Source organism: Notolepis coatsorum (assembly GCF_963971535.1).
Source record: "Notolepis coatsorum genome assembly, chromosome: 1".
Classification (NCBI taxonomy): domain Eukaryota; kingdom Metazoa; phylum Chordata; class Actinopteri; order Aulopiformes; family Paralepididae; genus Notolepis; species Notolepis coatsorum.
The window spans coordinates 218,394,698-218,412,293 of NC_140165.1; the positions used below are offsets into that span (position 1 = coordinate 218,394,698).

General features: G+C 46.7%; 1 protein-coding gene across 1 annotated transcript in view; it reads right to left on the reverse strand.

The window, feature by feature from the left end:
• The window catches only part of dner (delta/notch-like EGF repeat containing), a 325,026-nt gene that overhangs the window by 58,034 nt on the left and 249,396 nt on the right, over positions 1 to 17,596 (reverse strand). The window contains exon 6 of the mRNA XM_084332911.1: positions 8,552 to 8,705. Within this exon, the coding sequence (XP_084189037.1) occupies positions 8,552 to 8,705 (154 nt within the window). The remainder of the gene's footprint in view (positions 1 to 8,551; positions 8,706 to 17,596) is intronic.

Below are 17,596 nucleotides of genomic sequence, written 5' to 3' on the forward strand. Positions count from 1 at the left end.
TTCATAACGAGAGAAGACAGAAGTCCTCGATTATGTATTGGCCATAGGCCTTGCTAAGCACACATGATAAGTGACCAAACAATCTTTTCTTTAGGAAAAAATAGTTTCTCAAGCGGAAAACACAACCCCAGCAATTAAGCTGAGGGTTACATCGTATCCCCACAAACACAGTGACACAATATATTGTAACCAACAAGTCTGAGAGGAGGGGGGGAAGCCCCAGGGAACCGGGGGGTCACCCCTCCTATCTTTACCCTTGATACGACCAAGGCGAACAGGCACCTCTGTTAATGTGTGAACATACTGTTCATTGTCATCACAGGCTGAGAAAAAGATTCATTCCTCAATCACATGTCACTAAGCATAGCTTTACAGGTTTAATTAACCCTCTTAGTTGTGAGTTCACCCACGGTACAAGTACAACGTTACATGAACACACATGTTCTCATCACAACCAACCAGTTAATTTTTACACACGTAAAAAACAACGCCGATTTACTACGGAGAGAAGCTATACCAGTGACAAGACAATTCACACACAACACGCGTCGTATCCTCAATGTATTGCAGCAACACATGTTTTGGAAACATCGTTATTACAAAACATTTAGAAGGGAAGAAAAGAAGAAGTGTTTAAAGTCCGAAGGACTCCTACCTTCACCCAGAACGCAGGCCGAAAGAACCGCAACACTGGTTAACGGGACACCGAGTTGAACCCAGCGTCTCCTGCGCCGGTGACGAGGGTATGTCCGCAACGCCACCCAGCCGCCGTTCTCCATGTTGACGAAGTCCTCGATGGCACTGGCAACCGGGTGTAGGGTCGACTAACATCCTCTGTCAAAGATGACGTTGTAGTCAGAGTGTTTTAAGGCATGTTATAGTCACAGTATCGTTTCAACAGTGTAGCATTAAGCTAACAGCCGTCCGACTGATAGCAACAAGATAATGTTTACTAGCCTGGTAAACACAGCGAGCTAGCGCCGCAGCTAACAGCTGACTGGCTAACACAGTAGGCCACAAACTAGCACGCCAGCTAAGCAGCTAACACCTGAACTGTACACAACGACATAACAAGCCACACTTCAGACAGGCCGCTGTCCAAGTCCCTCCCCATCCTAAGGGGGAACAGAAAAAGAATGTCAAACACAGTTTACAACAGTGATTTACCAGACATACAGCGGAGCCAGCACAATTCCCATCCAGGCTGCAGCCGACTTTGAGCATGGAACTCCCGATAAAGAAGATCCTATGCCCACATTTCCTCGTTAGGGTGTACTTTCACTTTTATGTGAAAGATGGGGCCTGCACGGGACAGAGAAGCATCCGCTCGTCCAGAGAATCCTGGGTTCACCAGGTCCTGGTCGCGGCCCACTAGGTTGACCGTCATGGGCGTCAGACCAAGATCCTCCGTCCGTTGCTTAAGAACCGAGCAGAGGACCCCAGTCTGGAGTCTGCGTTCGTAAAATTTTCAGCTAACCCCCATAGCATAAACCGACAACCAGAGCTCGCAAGCAAAACAATACTCACCCCACCCGGAAGCAAACCCGATTTCTCACAACAGTCGGTGCTTCCTACAGTCCAGCTGTATGACCGGAGGGCAACCCCATCCAGCTGCAGCAAGGAGGACTGCAGTCGGGGAGTACATCAGCGGCGCGAGCCCCTAATACGAAAAAGCCGGTGGAGGACAGAATGATCATCATCTTCCAGACACTCCAGTGACGAAGACAATATCGCCGTATTTTCTCGAAAATAGTGAGAGAGAAAATAAAGATATGATGTCAACGTATCTTCCCGTTTTTTTGTTTTCCAACTTTCTTCTACTAACAACCTCGTCAAGTGTGGGATCTACCGAAGGCACTTCCTTGTGGTGAAAGTGAAGAAGGAGGTGAGTAGGTGACCACACACCTGCTTATGAAGGTAAGCGGATAGGGGTGTGGCCAGACGAATGTTGGGATGTAAAGGTACATTGTGGAATTTTTTATTCAGTGCTCATGCACGAAGTGAAGTGCGTGCAGAATGATGCTGAGCGGCAGCCATAATGAAATAGAACAGACCTTTTTCCAAACCACATAACTGTTTAATATAGCATGTACAGAAAGACCCAGTGCCTCATCCGTAGCTAACAGTGTATTGCACTACCACAGGACCTAGCATGTCCTACCATGCTCTGTAAATAACCTACCGTAATTCCTCTAATAGTAACCGGTATTCAATTAAAAACCGGGTCTCTATTAATAACCGGGTGCGCTGTTGAGCTAAGCAATTATAAGCCGGCCTCCTAATACAAGCCGGGTATATTTTGTTATTGTTGTTATATGCTGGCCTGGCTGTGCAGTAAATACCATATAATGGTATGGTGTTAATGTTTACCAAGAGAGTAAGCCTACCTCAGAATTGTATAAAACGAAGTTGTTATTATTATTATTATTATTATACCAGTATTGTGATTGCACTATTTTACTTTATTTAACTTTTTTTGACCACCTGTAATTGCACTGTTTACTACCGTATTTCATACAGTACTTGGTTTCAATAAATTAACCCAGTACATTTTACTGGGTTCAAACTGACACAAAATGTTGATTTATTCATTATGATCGGTTTGAATATATATAGGCCTCTCTCTTATACATGCCTCCTCCTAATACAAGCCTGGTATCCGCTACAGTTGAAACAAATACAAGCCGGGGTTACTATTAGAGGAATTACGGTATGTACATATACCGATATGCCCTACTCTGTTTACTTGTTTTATTGCACAATGTCGTTCTATTGGATTCTATTATATGTTATTACTATTATATTATGCACATTGTTGCGGGCAAGACCACCCGCATTTCATTGTATACTCGTATGCCGTGACAAATAAAACTCTTGACTTGACTTGACTTGTTTTAGATGTGTTCAAATGGAGGCTAGAGAAGGCAGCCTGTATACTCTTGAAGCTGTCTTGAAGAGAGCGCAGAACAGCATCAGTAGAAGCTCCAGCTGAGCGTAAAACATCAATCACTCTGTGGCTCCAAGTGTCATTCGACATGGCTGTCGAGATGCCCGTGTCCTGATTTTTCTCAAAGCAAAAGTGAGGAGTGGACAGTGAGGAGTGGACAGTGTCGTCACGGCGGGTCATGGGGACAAGCGCTCTGTGAAAGTTTTCAGTTTCTTTGTGTGAAAGAATAAATTGGAGAGATTGTTGAAAGTCCTCGCCATTCTATCCATATGTTCCACTCCCGACTGCTTCTAGCAGCAGTGACAGCAGTGTCCACTCCTTGTTTTTCCTTCTCGTTAGTGAGAGGAAGCCAGCCACACGGCCTGTTAGCACCAGTCCCTAATGGGAAGAGGCTGCCAATCAGCAGCAGCTGCCCCGGTCTCCTCCGCCTCCACCAGGTAATTTACCTTCCTCTGAGCTGTCCGCACTAAAGTCTCAAAATAACCCTAACTGGCATGATCAAAGCCTGCCGTCTCTCTCTCTCTCTCTCTCTATGTTCCCTCTTTCTCATTTACTACAACAGGAGACTGGCTTCTATTCTGTCTCCACAGTCCCTAATCAAGACCACACAGACAGGCTTATAGACATCAGCATGACTGACTCCTCCAAGTCACGGATAATACACTTTCACATGTAGCATGAGCGAGCACACGCACGCACGCACGCACGCACGCACGCGCTCGCGCACACACACACACACACACACACACACACACACACACACACACACACACACACACACACACACACACACACACACACACACACACACACACACACACACACACACACACACACACACACACACACACAGAGACAGAAGGGGGCATTTGATAGAGCTCTAACATATTCCTCAGATACAATTTACATTTTCAGATACAAACTAGCTAGCCAGTCGTGGTTTTGTAGTCTACACACATGGGCTAAAGGTGATAACTGTTCACCAGTTCTCCATGGTCTATATTCAGGAACAACCGCCTCCTGTTGGGTGGTGGTTGGTTTCCAGGTGTGTTGGTAGCGGAGTCGACTCTCGGGTTAGGCCGGGCTTGACCCCGTCTGCCTGCGAGTGTGCCCCCGCACCTTTCATGACGTCTAACAATCGTGTCAGCCTTCTCTGCCTCTGCCCCTCTAGAGGGTGTTTTTTTTGTGGAGGCTGCGACATGGTGCACAGCATACCGTACGCCCCTTCCGCCGGGGTGCTGTTTTCAGCAGACCCCTTTGGCGCCTGTCTAGTCCGCAGTGCTCCAGGCTCAGGTCGAGTCCTTTTGACCTGTTACCTGGATTGAGGGATCATCCTCTTTGGGGGTTGTCTCCCTGGTGCGCTGCCTGGTCCCGCTGTGGGGGTGTAGCCCCTTGAGTGCTTCAGGGCGGCGTACTGTAGGGGGGAAGGGCCTGCTCTTGGATGGGCCATGTCCGATACGCTGGCGATTCAGATTCAGATTCAGATTCAGATTCCTTTATTGAGCCATTTGTGTAAAAACACATTGGTAATTGTTGCAGCAATACAGTGTATGCATTTTCTTTTCTTTTTTCACAGTAAACAACACCAACACAGACACATGACAAGAAACGAAACAGTGCAGTGGAGGATTAATCAATAAAATACATATATATATATATAAGTGAAGAGTGCAGAGTTCCAGTACGGACTAGTGCAGTGCAGTCAGTGTCATTGTGCCAGTGTCACTTGGGGGCAGAGGGGGGGGGGACCTGAGGCATTGATCAGCCTGGCGGCTGAGGGGAAGAAGCTCAGTCTGTGACGAGCTTTCACAGCCTTTGGGATCCTCAGCCTTCTCCCAGAGGGGAGCAGGGTGAAGAGGCTGTGACCGGGGTGGGATGGGTCGGCCATGATCTTCCTCGCCCTCTTCAGCGCCCTGGAGTCGTGCAGGGACCTGAGGGAGGGCAGGGGACAGCCGATCACCCTCTCCGCGGAGCGAATCACCCGCTGCAGCTTGGCGAGGTATTTTGCCGCTGCAGCGGGGAACCAGGAGATGATGGAGTGGGTAAGGATGGACTCAATGATGGCCGTGTAGAATTGGGCCATCATGGTCCTCTGCAGTTTATATTTGTTTAACTGCCGGAGGAAGAACATCCTCCCCTGGGCCTTCTTGAGCAGGCCCGTGATGTTGAGCTCCCACTTCAAATCCCGGGAGATGGTCATGCCGAGGAAGTCCGTAATCCACCTGCGAGTGGAGGCCGGCACCTGCAGCAGGGATAACTGGTGCTCCAGGATGGGTGGAAGGATGGTGTTAAAGGCCGAGCTGAAGTCCACATACAATATCCTGACATAGTTGCCCGCGTAGTCCAGATGTTCCAGCGTGTAGTGCAGAGCCATGTTCACAGCATCCTCTGTGGATCTGTTGGCTCTGTACGCGAACTGCAGCGGGTCCAGCACAGGATCAGTAATGAGCTTCAGGTGGGCCAGGACAAAGCACTCCAGGACCTTCATGACCACAGAGGTCAGGGCGACAGGTCTGTAGTCATTAAGGCCCGTGACCTTGGCCTTCTTGGGGACGGGGATGATGGTTGAGGCCTTGAAGCATGCTGGGACGTGACACAGCTCCAGCAATGCATTAAAAATGGTGGTAAACACCGGTGCGAGCTGGTCAGCACAGTGCTTCAGGGCAGAGGGGGAGACAGAGTCCGGGCCGGCCGCCTTCCGGGGATTCTGACTAGAAAACAGCCGTTTCACCTTTCTCACACTGACAGAGAGAGGGGAGGGGGGGGGGGGGGGGGCACTGGGGTGGGGGGATGGAGGTTGTGACCGAGTGGGTGAAGGAAGAGGGCGGGGGGGAACCTCTTTCTCAAACCTACAGTAAAATGTGTTTAGCTCGTTCGCCAGGGGGAGGTTATCAGGCGCCTGTGGTGACTTCGGCTTATAGTTTGTAATGGTCTTGAGGCCTTTCCAAACGGAGGAGGAATTCCCCTCAGAGAGCTGCTGCCACAGTTTCTCTGAGAAGCGAAGGTTCGCCTCCCTCACCTCTTTGGCAAATTTGTACTTGGCCTGCCTGAACCGATGAGCATCACCACTGAGCCTGGCCACCTCCTTCTCCGACCTCAGCCGCCTGAGTTGGGCTGAAAACCAGGGCTTGTTGTTGTTGTAGATCTTCCTAGTGCGGAGGGGGACACACACCTCCTCGCCGAGGCTGATGAAGGATGTCACAGTGTCTGTGTAGTCATCCAGGTTGTTTCCAGCCTCAGGCCCCGCCCACTCAACAAAGTCCTGGTCACAGCCTGCCCTCTCCAGCCTCTCCAGCCAGGCGCGGAGACACTCGCATGCCTCATTGGACCACACTCTGAAGCTCCGCACTACAGGTTTTGAATGTTTTAATCTCTGCCTGTAGCGAGGGATCAGGTGGATGAGATGATGATCACTGTTGCCCAGTGCAGCACGGGGGACAGAATGGTAGGCCTGCCGAATAGTACAGTAGCAGTGATCCAGAGTGTTCACTCCCCGAGATGGGCATGTGGGGGGTGGTGTCACTAGTGACCGCCTGGTGGGGTCTCGATGCTGCGGCGTCGTTGGCCTCACCGGGCCCCCTTTTCCGGGGGGGTTCAGTCCCTTCCTGGGGCTGGGTCCTCCTTCGCGCTCCGCTGCTACGGCCTTGCCACGGGGTTGGGTTTTTGCCCTTGACCCCGTGATATTAGGGGTTGTAACAGGGGTTTTCTTCTTCCCGTTCGTTCCCTAGTGGCATGTGGGTTGCGCGCCTGTGTAGTCGTGGGTTCTTCTTTGGGAAGCTAAGTCCCACGGTCTGCTCACCCTGTGCGTTGAGTTCTAAGACCCTCTTCGCACAGTCGGATCCGATTCCCTCCCGTCCTCCACTAGGGGGGTCCGGGTGCTTGATGGTTGTGGGGTGCCTCAGCGGGTACATTTGTCGGGCTTCTGCTCTGCTCAGCTCCTGTATTCCAGTAGGCGCAGAGCGTAAGCTATGACGTAACATAACATACGGTTATCTATATAACCATAGTTATGTGAGTAATAGCGGCGCTCTGCGCCGGACTCACTGAGGACCCGTGGTCTTCGCCTTGGTGGTGAAAGACTTGGGAAGGAGCTGTTAGTATGGCCACACCCCTGCTTATGTAGAGGTGCGGATGGGGGTGTGGCCAGGTGGATGGGTGTGTATAGGTACATGTGGAGAAATGTATTCAGTATATAGACTGATATGGGATATATTCCAGTAGGCGCAGAGCGCTGCTATTACTCACATAACTATGGTTATATAGATAACCGTATGTTCTCCATGGTCTATATTCACCAGTTCTCCAGGTCTGTTCATCAGTTCTCCTGGTCTGTTCATCAGTTCTCCTGGTCTGTTCATCAGTTCTTCATGGTCTATATTCACCAGTTCTCCAGGTCTGTTCATCAGTTCTCCTGGTCTATATTCACCAGTTATCCTGGTCTGTTCACCAGTTCTCCTGGTCTATATTCACCAGTTCTCCTGGTGTGTTCATCAGTTCTCCTGGTCTATATTCACCAGTTCTCCTGGTGTGTTCATCAGTTCTCCTGGTCTGTTCACCAGTTCTCCATGGTCTATATTCACCAGTTCTCCATGGTCTATATTCATCAGTTCTCCATGGTCTATATTCACCAGTTCTCCATCGTCTATATTCATCAGTTCTCCATGGTCTATATTCACCAGTTCTCCATGGTCTATATTCACCAGTTCTCCATCGTCTATATTCATCAGTTCTCCTGGTCTATATTCACCAGTTCTCCTGGTCTATATTAATCAGTTATCCTGGTGTGTTCATCAGTTATCCTGGTGTGTTCATCAGTTCTCCTGGTGTGTTCTCATGAAACTTGCTGTGTGGCATCTAGGGATCACCATCTTTAAATGTAAACATGTAGAAATCACGATGACATGTGAAATGTGATGTCCGTTTGTGATCTCCAACTGATGGCATCAACTCAGAGGACACGCCGGTGCCAACAAAGCACTTGCGTTGATTCACATGCAAATGTAATTCTGCCCCCACGCAATGAGGAACATCTGTCTCAAAACAGCCTTTTTTAAACAAAGAAATGTTACTATTAGAGATACTGTTAGCTTTTATAGTAAACATGTTCTTAAACATTCAAACTGTGATAATATGAAGAAGAAAAAACGAAAAAATATAAAATAATACTTTATTATAATTTGCGCGATTTGACTGTCACATTATAGTACTTACATTCTTCACATTCTTCTAGTTGTATATGAAAACGCTGCTATCGCCATGCCGACAGTTTCCTTTTATCTGTTCTCTCTTAATTTGCATTGTGGACATATTTGTGTGAATTTGTGCCCCCTCCAAAAATGCAGGTGCATGATGTGCTTGCTCACACAAACACACACACACACACACACACACACACACACACACACACACATACACACACACACACACACACACACACACACACACACACACACACACACACACACACACACACACACACACACACACACACACACACACACACACACACACACACACACACACACACACACACACACACACACACACACACACACACACACACACACACACACACACACACACATGGGTTTACTTTGCACACACCTGGAGGACATGCGCATGTGAAGTTCCGTCCCTCGTCCCCCTGCCTGACGTCGGTGCAGGTGCCGTTGTTGTGACACGGTCTCTGGTGGCAGGCATCAAACTCCTCGCAGAAGATCCCTGTGTAGCCGTCCTCACACTCACAGAAGAAGGTGCTCTGAAAACACACACACACTCACACACATACACATTCACATACACACACACATACACACACATACACATACACATACACATACACATACACATACACACATACACACACATACACACATACACATACACATGGTAAGACGTGGTAAGATAATGAGATAGAGATGAAAGGGAAAACTACTGAGATTGTGAAATAATGAGATTTGAGAATATGAAGCAAAAGATTGAATGTGGGCGGCTGGGTGGCGCAGCGGACTAAGCGCTCGTCACCAACGCAAGAGACACTGGTATCGAATCCGGCTGTCAGCGTTGCTTCCGGCTTGGCCGGCCGTCATACTGGCTCGATTGGCAGAGTCAGCGGGAGGGAAGCCGGTGGGTGGGTCCGGGTCGTTGTAAACAGCGACTCCTACAGTTCGGTCGGGGCGCCTGCACAGTGAGGGAAGGATCTGGAGGGAGGTAGTGTGACCTTCCACACGTTACACTCTCTCAGTGAGAGTCCGCGCTGCCAGGTGAAAAGAAGTGGTGGGCTGGATGCGTGGATATTAAAGGCAACCAACTTGTGTTCGGCTTTTCTCTGATTGGCCGCCTTTAATATTCACGCGGGCTGGATAGCCTCCGCCCTCCCAGACCAACGGTAGGGGGTAGAGTGCACAACGACCAGGAAGGGGATTGGGAATTGGCATAACGACTAACATTGGGAGGGGAGAAAAACGGAAAAAAAAAGAAGGGGGAAAAAGATTTAAAATATTTAAAAAAAAAGATTGAATGTACAAAAAGAAAGTATACTAACATTCTCATGTTGTCAAGTACCATTGCACTAATGTACTACTACTGTAACTCCAAATATGTCTAGTCATTTGATTTTGTGTGTAGTAATGAGGGAGAAACTGTGTGATCTCATTCTGTTCAGCCTGGACTTCCGCCAATAACTGGGAAACTTTTGTTACTAGTATATCAGGGTCAGCACAAAGATACCTACCTCTTCAATCCCAGTGCTATAGTTAGAGCCCACTGTGTTCTGACCAACGAGTTCTATATTAAAGCTCCAACCTGCCCTGTGTGTGTGTGTGTGTGTGTGTGTGTGTGTGTGTGTGTGTGTGTGTGTGTGTGTGTGTGTGTGTGTGTGTGTGTGTGTGTGTGTGTGTGTGTGTGTGTGTGTGTGTGTGTGTGTGTGTGTGTGTGTGTGTGTGTGTGTGTGTGTGTGTGTGTGTGTGTGTCAGTCTGTGTGATCTGTCCTGTCATCTCCTGTAATGTACGGCCCTGTTCTATTCTGTTCTGTTCTGGTTGGTCTGGTCTGGTCTATGGTACCATACCATACCATACCATACCATACCATACCATACCATACCATACCATACCATACCATCCATACCATACCATACCGTTCCATACCATACCATACCATACCCTACCCTACCCTACCATATCATACCATACCATAACATACCATATAATTCTGTACCGTATCGTACCATACCATTCTGTACAGTACCATGCCATGCCACACCATACCATAACATTCTGTACCATACCATACCATAATATACCATACCATACCATACCATTCCATTCTGTACCATACCATACTATACCATACCATACCATTCCATTCTGTACCATACTATACTATACCATAACATTCTGCACCATACCGTAACACACCATATCATGATTTACTTGACTTAATCCTCTTTCCCCCGTTGGGGGGCATAGGGCGTCCACCAGAGCTCTCCATCTCACTCTCTTGCCAGGGCCTTTGCTTCTTGCCAGCTCACTCCAATGTTCTTTAGGTCTTGGAGTGTGGAATGTCTCCAGGTGTTTCCCGGCCTACCGGCTTTCCTCTTCCCCTGTGGGTTGTAGTCCAAGGCCTGTCTAGTGATGTTGTTTGAGTCCTTCCTAAGGGTATGCCCTATCCAGTTCCACTTTCTCCTTTTGATGGTCGTACCTATGCTGTCCTGGTTGGTTATCCTCCACAGCTCTTCATTTGTGGTTTTGATGGGCCACCACAGCTTGAGGATGTAGCACAGGCATTTGTTGACAAACACCTGGATCTTGCTTGTGAGGCCCTCGGTAGTCTTCCACGTTTCAGAGCCGTAAAGCAGGACAGTCTTCACATTGGTATTGAAGATCCGTAGCTTGGTGTTGTTGGACAGTTGCTTGGACAACCAGATTGGCCTGAGTATCCTGAATGCTACCTGTGCTTTGCTGATGCGTGCCTCTATGTCCCTGTCTGCTCCTCCATCCCTGCTGATGTTACTCCCTAGGTAGGACTCACGGGGAATACGGTGACAAAGGTGAGTAAGTGACCGAAACCAACTGTGATAACAATCCACTGAAACAGGGCAATGGTGCGACAATCAATGAGGGGAACTGGCAGGTCTATATACTGCCCTGTGATTACTAACAAGTGCCAGCTGGCAACAGGCCATGGCTGAGGAACACAGGATAGCAAAACAACTCACATCATTGATAAAAACAAGTGTAAAGGAATATCTAAAAGAAACAATCCTTAAGGAACATATGTAAAGATGTTAACACCAATAAAAACAAGTGCAAAGGGAAAGCCTTAAAGGGACACGTGTAAAGTATTAACACTTAGCAAATACATATGTAAAAGAGTTAACACTAACAAAAACATGTGAAAGGGATAAGCCTTAAGGGAAACATGTAAAGTATTAACACTTAGCAAATACATATGTAAAAGAGTTAACACCAATAAAAACATGTGAAAAGGGAGATGAACCTTTAAAGGAACATGAAAAGATAAACCTTTAAAAACACAAGCTAAAACGCACAGATGAACAGAGAACACAACAAAGCATTAAAGGAATCCAGCAAACCTAGACTCGAATGCCACAGAGAGTCCAGGATCTGGAGTTGCTGCGTGTGGCCACCAGAGGGCGGCAGAAAAACACTGTTCACATTGTTCGAGCATGATCCCTGGCTGGGACCATGACAGTACCCCCCCCCCCCAAAGGGTCGGATCCCAGATGACCGGTAAGACCGTCCGGGAACGGGCAAAGCGGGGGGCCGAGACCCCGGAAAAAACGGGGGGCGAGGACCCGGAGAGCCGGGACCGGGGGGCAGCGAAAAGAACCCAGGAGGGGCAAAGCAGCAGGGGACCCGAGGAACAGGACCTGAGGGAAACCCGGGGAAGGGCGGGCGGGGCAAAGGGCCAGGGCGGCCGGAGACGGGGACAAAGGCCAGACGACGGGGGCCGGAAACGCGGACAGAGGCCCGGTGAGGGGGACTGGACACGGGGACGAAGGGTTTCCAGAACAAAAAAAAAATATTATTATAATTGTATATATTTTTTTATAATTTTTTTTTACTTTCCAATGCACTGTCACCTACCCGCGACCCCAATTTGGGTTGCGACCCGTAGTTTGAGAACCACTGTCTTAGAGGGTAGGCCATAGTGACCTAGGAGTTTCCAAAGTACTTCCCTATCTAGGCTGTCAAAGGCTTTTTCAAAGTCTACAAAATTCATGTACAGGGAGTTTTGCCACTCAACACACTGCTCGATGATAATTCTTAAAGTAGCAATATGGTCTGTGCATGACTTATCCTTCCTAAAACCTGCTTGCTCTTTCCTCAACTGACCGTCTAATTCTTTTTATGTTTGGTCAACGACCGGCCCACTACTATGCTGGGACAGCGGCCCATTGGTACTGACTGACACTGGGCTGGCCCAATCACATCTCTTACTAAGCACCCCCCCCCCCCCCCCCGCCAGTCGTGTGGTACATGACTGAGAGGGGGGCTGGTACATGACTGAGATGGGGCTGTGGTACATGATTGAGAGGGGGCTGTGGTACATGACTGAGAGGGGGCTGTGGTACATGACTGAGATGGGGCTGTGGTACATGACTGAGAGGGGGCTGTGGTACATGACTGAGAGGGGGGCTGGTACATGACTGTGATGGGGCTGTGGTACATGACTGAGAGGGGGCTGTGGTACATGAATGAGAGGGGGGCTGGTACATGACTGGTACATAACGTCAACGACCGGCCCACTACTATGCTGGGACAGCGGCCCATTGGTACTGACTGACACTGGGCTGGCCCAATCACATCTCTTAATAAGCACCCCCCCCCCCCCCCCCCCGCCAGTCGTGTGGTACATGACTGAGAGGGGGGCTGGTACATGACTGAGATGGGGCTGTGGTACATGATTGAGAGGGGGCTGTGGTACATGACTGAGAGGGGGCTGTGGTACATGACTGAGATGGGGCTGTGGTACATGACTGAGAGGGGGCTGTGGTACATGACTGAGAGGGGGGCTGGTACATGACTGTGATGGGGCTGTGGTACATGACTGAGAGGGGGCTGTGGTACATGAATGAGAGGGGGGCTGGTACATGACTGAGAGGGGGGCTGGTATACATGACTGAGAGGGGGCTGTGGTACATGACTGAGAGGGGGCTGGTAGATGACTGAGAGGGGGCTGGTACATGACTGAGAGGGGGCTGGTATACATGACTGAGAAGGGGCTGGTATACAGGACTGAGAGGGGGCTGGTATACATGACTGAGAGGGGGCTGGCTGGTACATGACTGAGAGGGGGCTGGTAGATGACTGAGAGGGGGTGGGCACATGACTGAGAGCGGGCTGGTATACAGGACTGAGAGGGGGCTGGTACATGACTGAGAGGGGGCTGGCTGGTACATACCTGAGAGGGGGCTGGTACATGACTGAGAGGGGGCTGGTACCATGTATTGTCCATCATTGTAGTCAAACCATTAAAAAGTTCATTTCCACGGCAGCCATTTTGGATTTTGGTCTCTCACAAATTTTCCCTGCCTTTTTTAAAAATACACCTCGGCAAACATTTTTTATTAACCCTCCTAGATGACAAATCCATTGATAAACGGACCTTCGCTCTCCACGGTCACGGAAGTGCCACAGATGACCCAACTACTAGGTCCATATCGTATCATCATAATATTATTTAAAAAATCATTAGGATAAGGGTTCCCTTGATAAAGATGCATGAAAAGGCTGTATAATATACAACACATGTAGCTCAACTGCAAAAGCTGCTTTTTTGATTTGATTAGATTTGTATTTGGAAATTAAAAACACATCATAAAAACAAATTATCTTGACCAATTTATATTCCTGAGGATATCACCTAAAAGCATTAATTAAAACACTTATTTCCAAGGTGGTCCTCGATGGAAGACATTAAAACATAAAAACACAGCACATAATGCCTACTCAACTGCAAATTTTTGCTCAACTACAAAAATGTATGCCTACTTATGTATTAGCCTACAGGGAAAGACACATTCACAACAGGCAGCAAAGTTTATTTTCAGCCAAGTATGGTAATAAGGTAATTATTAGGATATATAGGGTATGGATTACTTACTCTTATAACTTATTACTATCTGTGGTAGCTCTAGTCTCTACCTAGACAAATTGTTTTTGTGCTGTCCATTGGGCATGCACCTTCACGTGGTAGGCACATTAACTGTAGGTCAAACTCCCCAAACAAACAAGCACACCATTGATTTAATTGCCATATAAATCACATACAAAGCTCTAACTATTACTCCTCTCTGAACATGAATATAAAACAAAAAGGTGATCTATTAACTGTGTAAACCTTATGCAATATTCATCATTGATATTTGAATACTTGAAATCTGTATGAACTGAGTAGTTAGTATCAAATGAAATAAAATGGAACAGCTCCATGCATTAATTGAATAAACAACTATTTGCTCATTACCAGTATGGTATTGTTTAAATTTTACAGCTTTTTGCACATCTTTGTCAGGGAATTCCAACCATTCTGGACGTGAATGTACCAGTTAATTGTAATCATCTCTCTCTCTCCTTATGTCTAGTCAAGCCAGGTTGTGGAGGAGAGAGACAGGGATGAACAGGCTATAGACTACTTTGTCCACCCTGAGCCTGCTATGATGCAGATGTTTTTACATCACCCAAAACAAGATTCAGCCAAGAGCGAGTGAGTACACTGGTCCACTTGCACTGGTACACTTGTTCATGGCACTTACTACCAAGCTTTGTAGTGGGTTGGGGGAATAGTACAGTAGGTACGCATATTTAAGGGGTCTGCAAGGATGGTGTACTGGTGGGTGGTGTCCGACCGATTATGACGGGCCGGTCTGGGCCAAAAATGCCAGGGCAGATTTTTGGTCCCAGTCCAGCCCTGCTAGGGACGGACAGGAGCATTATGCCTCTCCAGTTGTTGCATTCACTGAGGTTTCCTCTTTTTGGAATGGTGACCATTAAGCCCGTTTTCCATTCTATTGGGATTACCTCTGTATCCCAGATCTTGTTGAGGAGGTGGTATAGAACCTCTGTAGTCGCTTTGGGATCAGCTTTCAGAATATCAGGGGGGATGTTGTCAACTCCTGGTGCTTTTCCAGCCTTCATCTTTTTGATGGCTCTGGTTATTTCATCCTTAGATATCACAGTTGACCTTCAATGTTTCTGATGGGACACTGCTGATCTCTGGTGTTATTTCTGGGGGAGGTCTATTTAGGAGTTCCTGGAAGTGTTCCCTCCAGCGGTCCAGCTGTTGGGCTTCCTGTGTGATGAGTTGTTGTTTATTCTTCACTGGTCGGCTAATGGTTCTGTTCTTCCCCGCTAGTTGTCTTGTGATTCTGTAAAGATCTTTCATGTTCCTCTGTCCGGCTGCTACTTCTGCCTCACATGCTAGGTTGTCACCATATCATACCATTCCATTATATATCATACCATTCTGTACCATACCGTACCATACCATTCTATCCCGTACCGTAAGTTACCATACCATACCACACCATGCCATACCATTCTGTACCATGCCATACCATTCTGTACCATACCATACCATTCAGTACCATATCATACCATTCTGTATCATCCCATCCCACTCACAGTCACACCCTGTCCCATTCTGCTCTGTTCTGCTAACTGTTCCCCCAGGGAGACACAGTACAACAGGGCAGCACAGACTGAAGCAGAATACAATTAATATCTGAAAATACACCCTGAAATAGAATGTCTCTCTGAAGCTGAATACCAAAGAGACAAGACTCTAGTGATGATGTCATCAAGAGATTAATTCTGGAGCTGCTCCATAGACAGTGAGTAATGGAACAACATCTAGGACACTGTGACAGGTCTCATTTACCAGAGCTGTAAGACCTACATTTAAATAAAACTAAAATATGATATGATTCATTCAATATCAGTGGACCAACTCCAAGAAGTCTTGTTGCACTCTTCTAGCTCATAGGGAGGCAGTTGTTTATAGATATTGACATAACTGTCCGTTTATATATTCACTCTTTTGTGGCTGTAAAAGGTTTATTAGTGTTATTGTATCATTGGTAAACACTAAAGTTCCAAATAGTTTATTTATCATCCACAGATATATGAAAATCGTGGATTGGGGTTTTAAAGGTGCTATAGATAACATTGAGCCACTAGATGGTGCTATAGATAACATTGAGCCACTAGATGTCCCACTAGACTAGAGCAGGGGTTCCCAAACTTTTCAGTCCGCAACCCAAAAATAACGGGGTCAAAGAGCCGCGACCCCCACTATTATAGGAGGTAAACTTTTTTTTTCTTCTTTTTTTATAAATGGAAATGTATGGTTGAAACATGCACACGTTCAAACGCACACACACTAATAAGCATTGGAGGCTTTTAACCAGGGCCGGACTGGGGAAATCATTCAGGCCAGGAAATATAGTGCAAAATATAGCCCCAGTCAGGCCACTTTTTAAGCAGGGGGTCTGGGGGTCACCAGGACATTTCTTGTTACAAAGACTTCATTTCCTGCATTCTTTTATTTGTACCCTTTAAATGCCAGTGTTTGTGATGGCATCACAAATTATTGTTAAAAAACAGGCTAGCATATGTATGATTAGCAACAACACTGATTTTGATGGATTTTCAGTTTTTTTGTAATGTCAGATTGAAAATAATACAATCTTTTATTCAACTTCAGCCCTGATCATAACACCACATTCATTTTATAATTCTAACCCTTTAAATGCCAGTGTGTGTGATGGCATATATTTGCAATATATCAAATGCAAAGTAGATTTTTCTGGGGGGGATTATTACAGGCTAGCATGTGTCAATGATTAGCAACAACAGTTTTTTGTAAGGGTCCCGCCTCCACCAATCACATGCGGCTCCTTTTGTGTGTGTGTGTGAGAGCAAGAGAGAGAGAGAGAGAGATAGTTCTCCAACTTGTGTGAGTTGCAGTGATCTCCTGGTTGTTCCCCACCTAGGTTATCTCTAACTATTGCGCTGCTGCACCTAGAAACACTGTCCTGGCCTGCTTCTAAGTTCAGTGGCCTGACTGAATTTCTATTATTTATTTTTTTATTTAATTTTTTTTTCATCATCATAAATCAATAATTTCTTTGGGGGAAAAGCAATACTTTTATTCTGCACCATTCTAAAAGCTCTGTGGATGTATTATCTGTGGATACCCTTCTTTTTGGCACTAGTGAAGTTCCCAGATATTTTAATTAAGCACCAGCACAATGCTATTTGAGGTTATATTGCTGTAATTAGAATATACTTTTTACATTTAAAATATAAAAGATAGAATGCAGAAAAGAATAACATGGGCAAAATTGTCATAATAAAGAAAATAGTTTATATCAAAGTCTCTCTCAAGAAAGGTCTGCTCACTCCACCGCCATCTTGATAACGGCAACACGACTAACAAGACCTGACTCCTGACCACCGCAGAGATTATTATTAATTTTGAACAACTTTTAAAAGGTACTCAACATAAAATAACATCACATTAAAATATTTTCTCTGAATATGTGAGTTTTGTAGCAAGTAGTTCTTGGGTGGCCTGACTGAATTTCCATTATTTATTTTTTTATTTAATTTTTTTTTCATCAT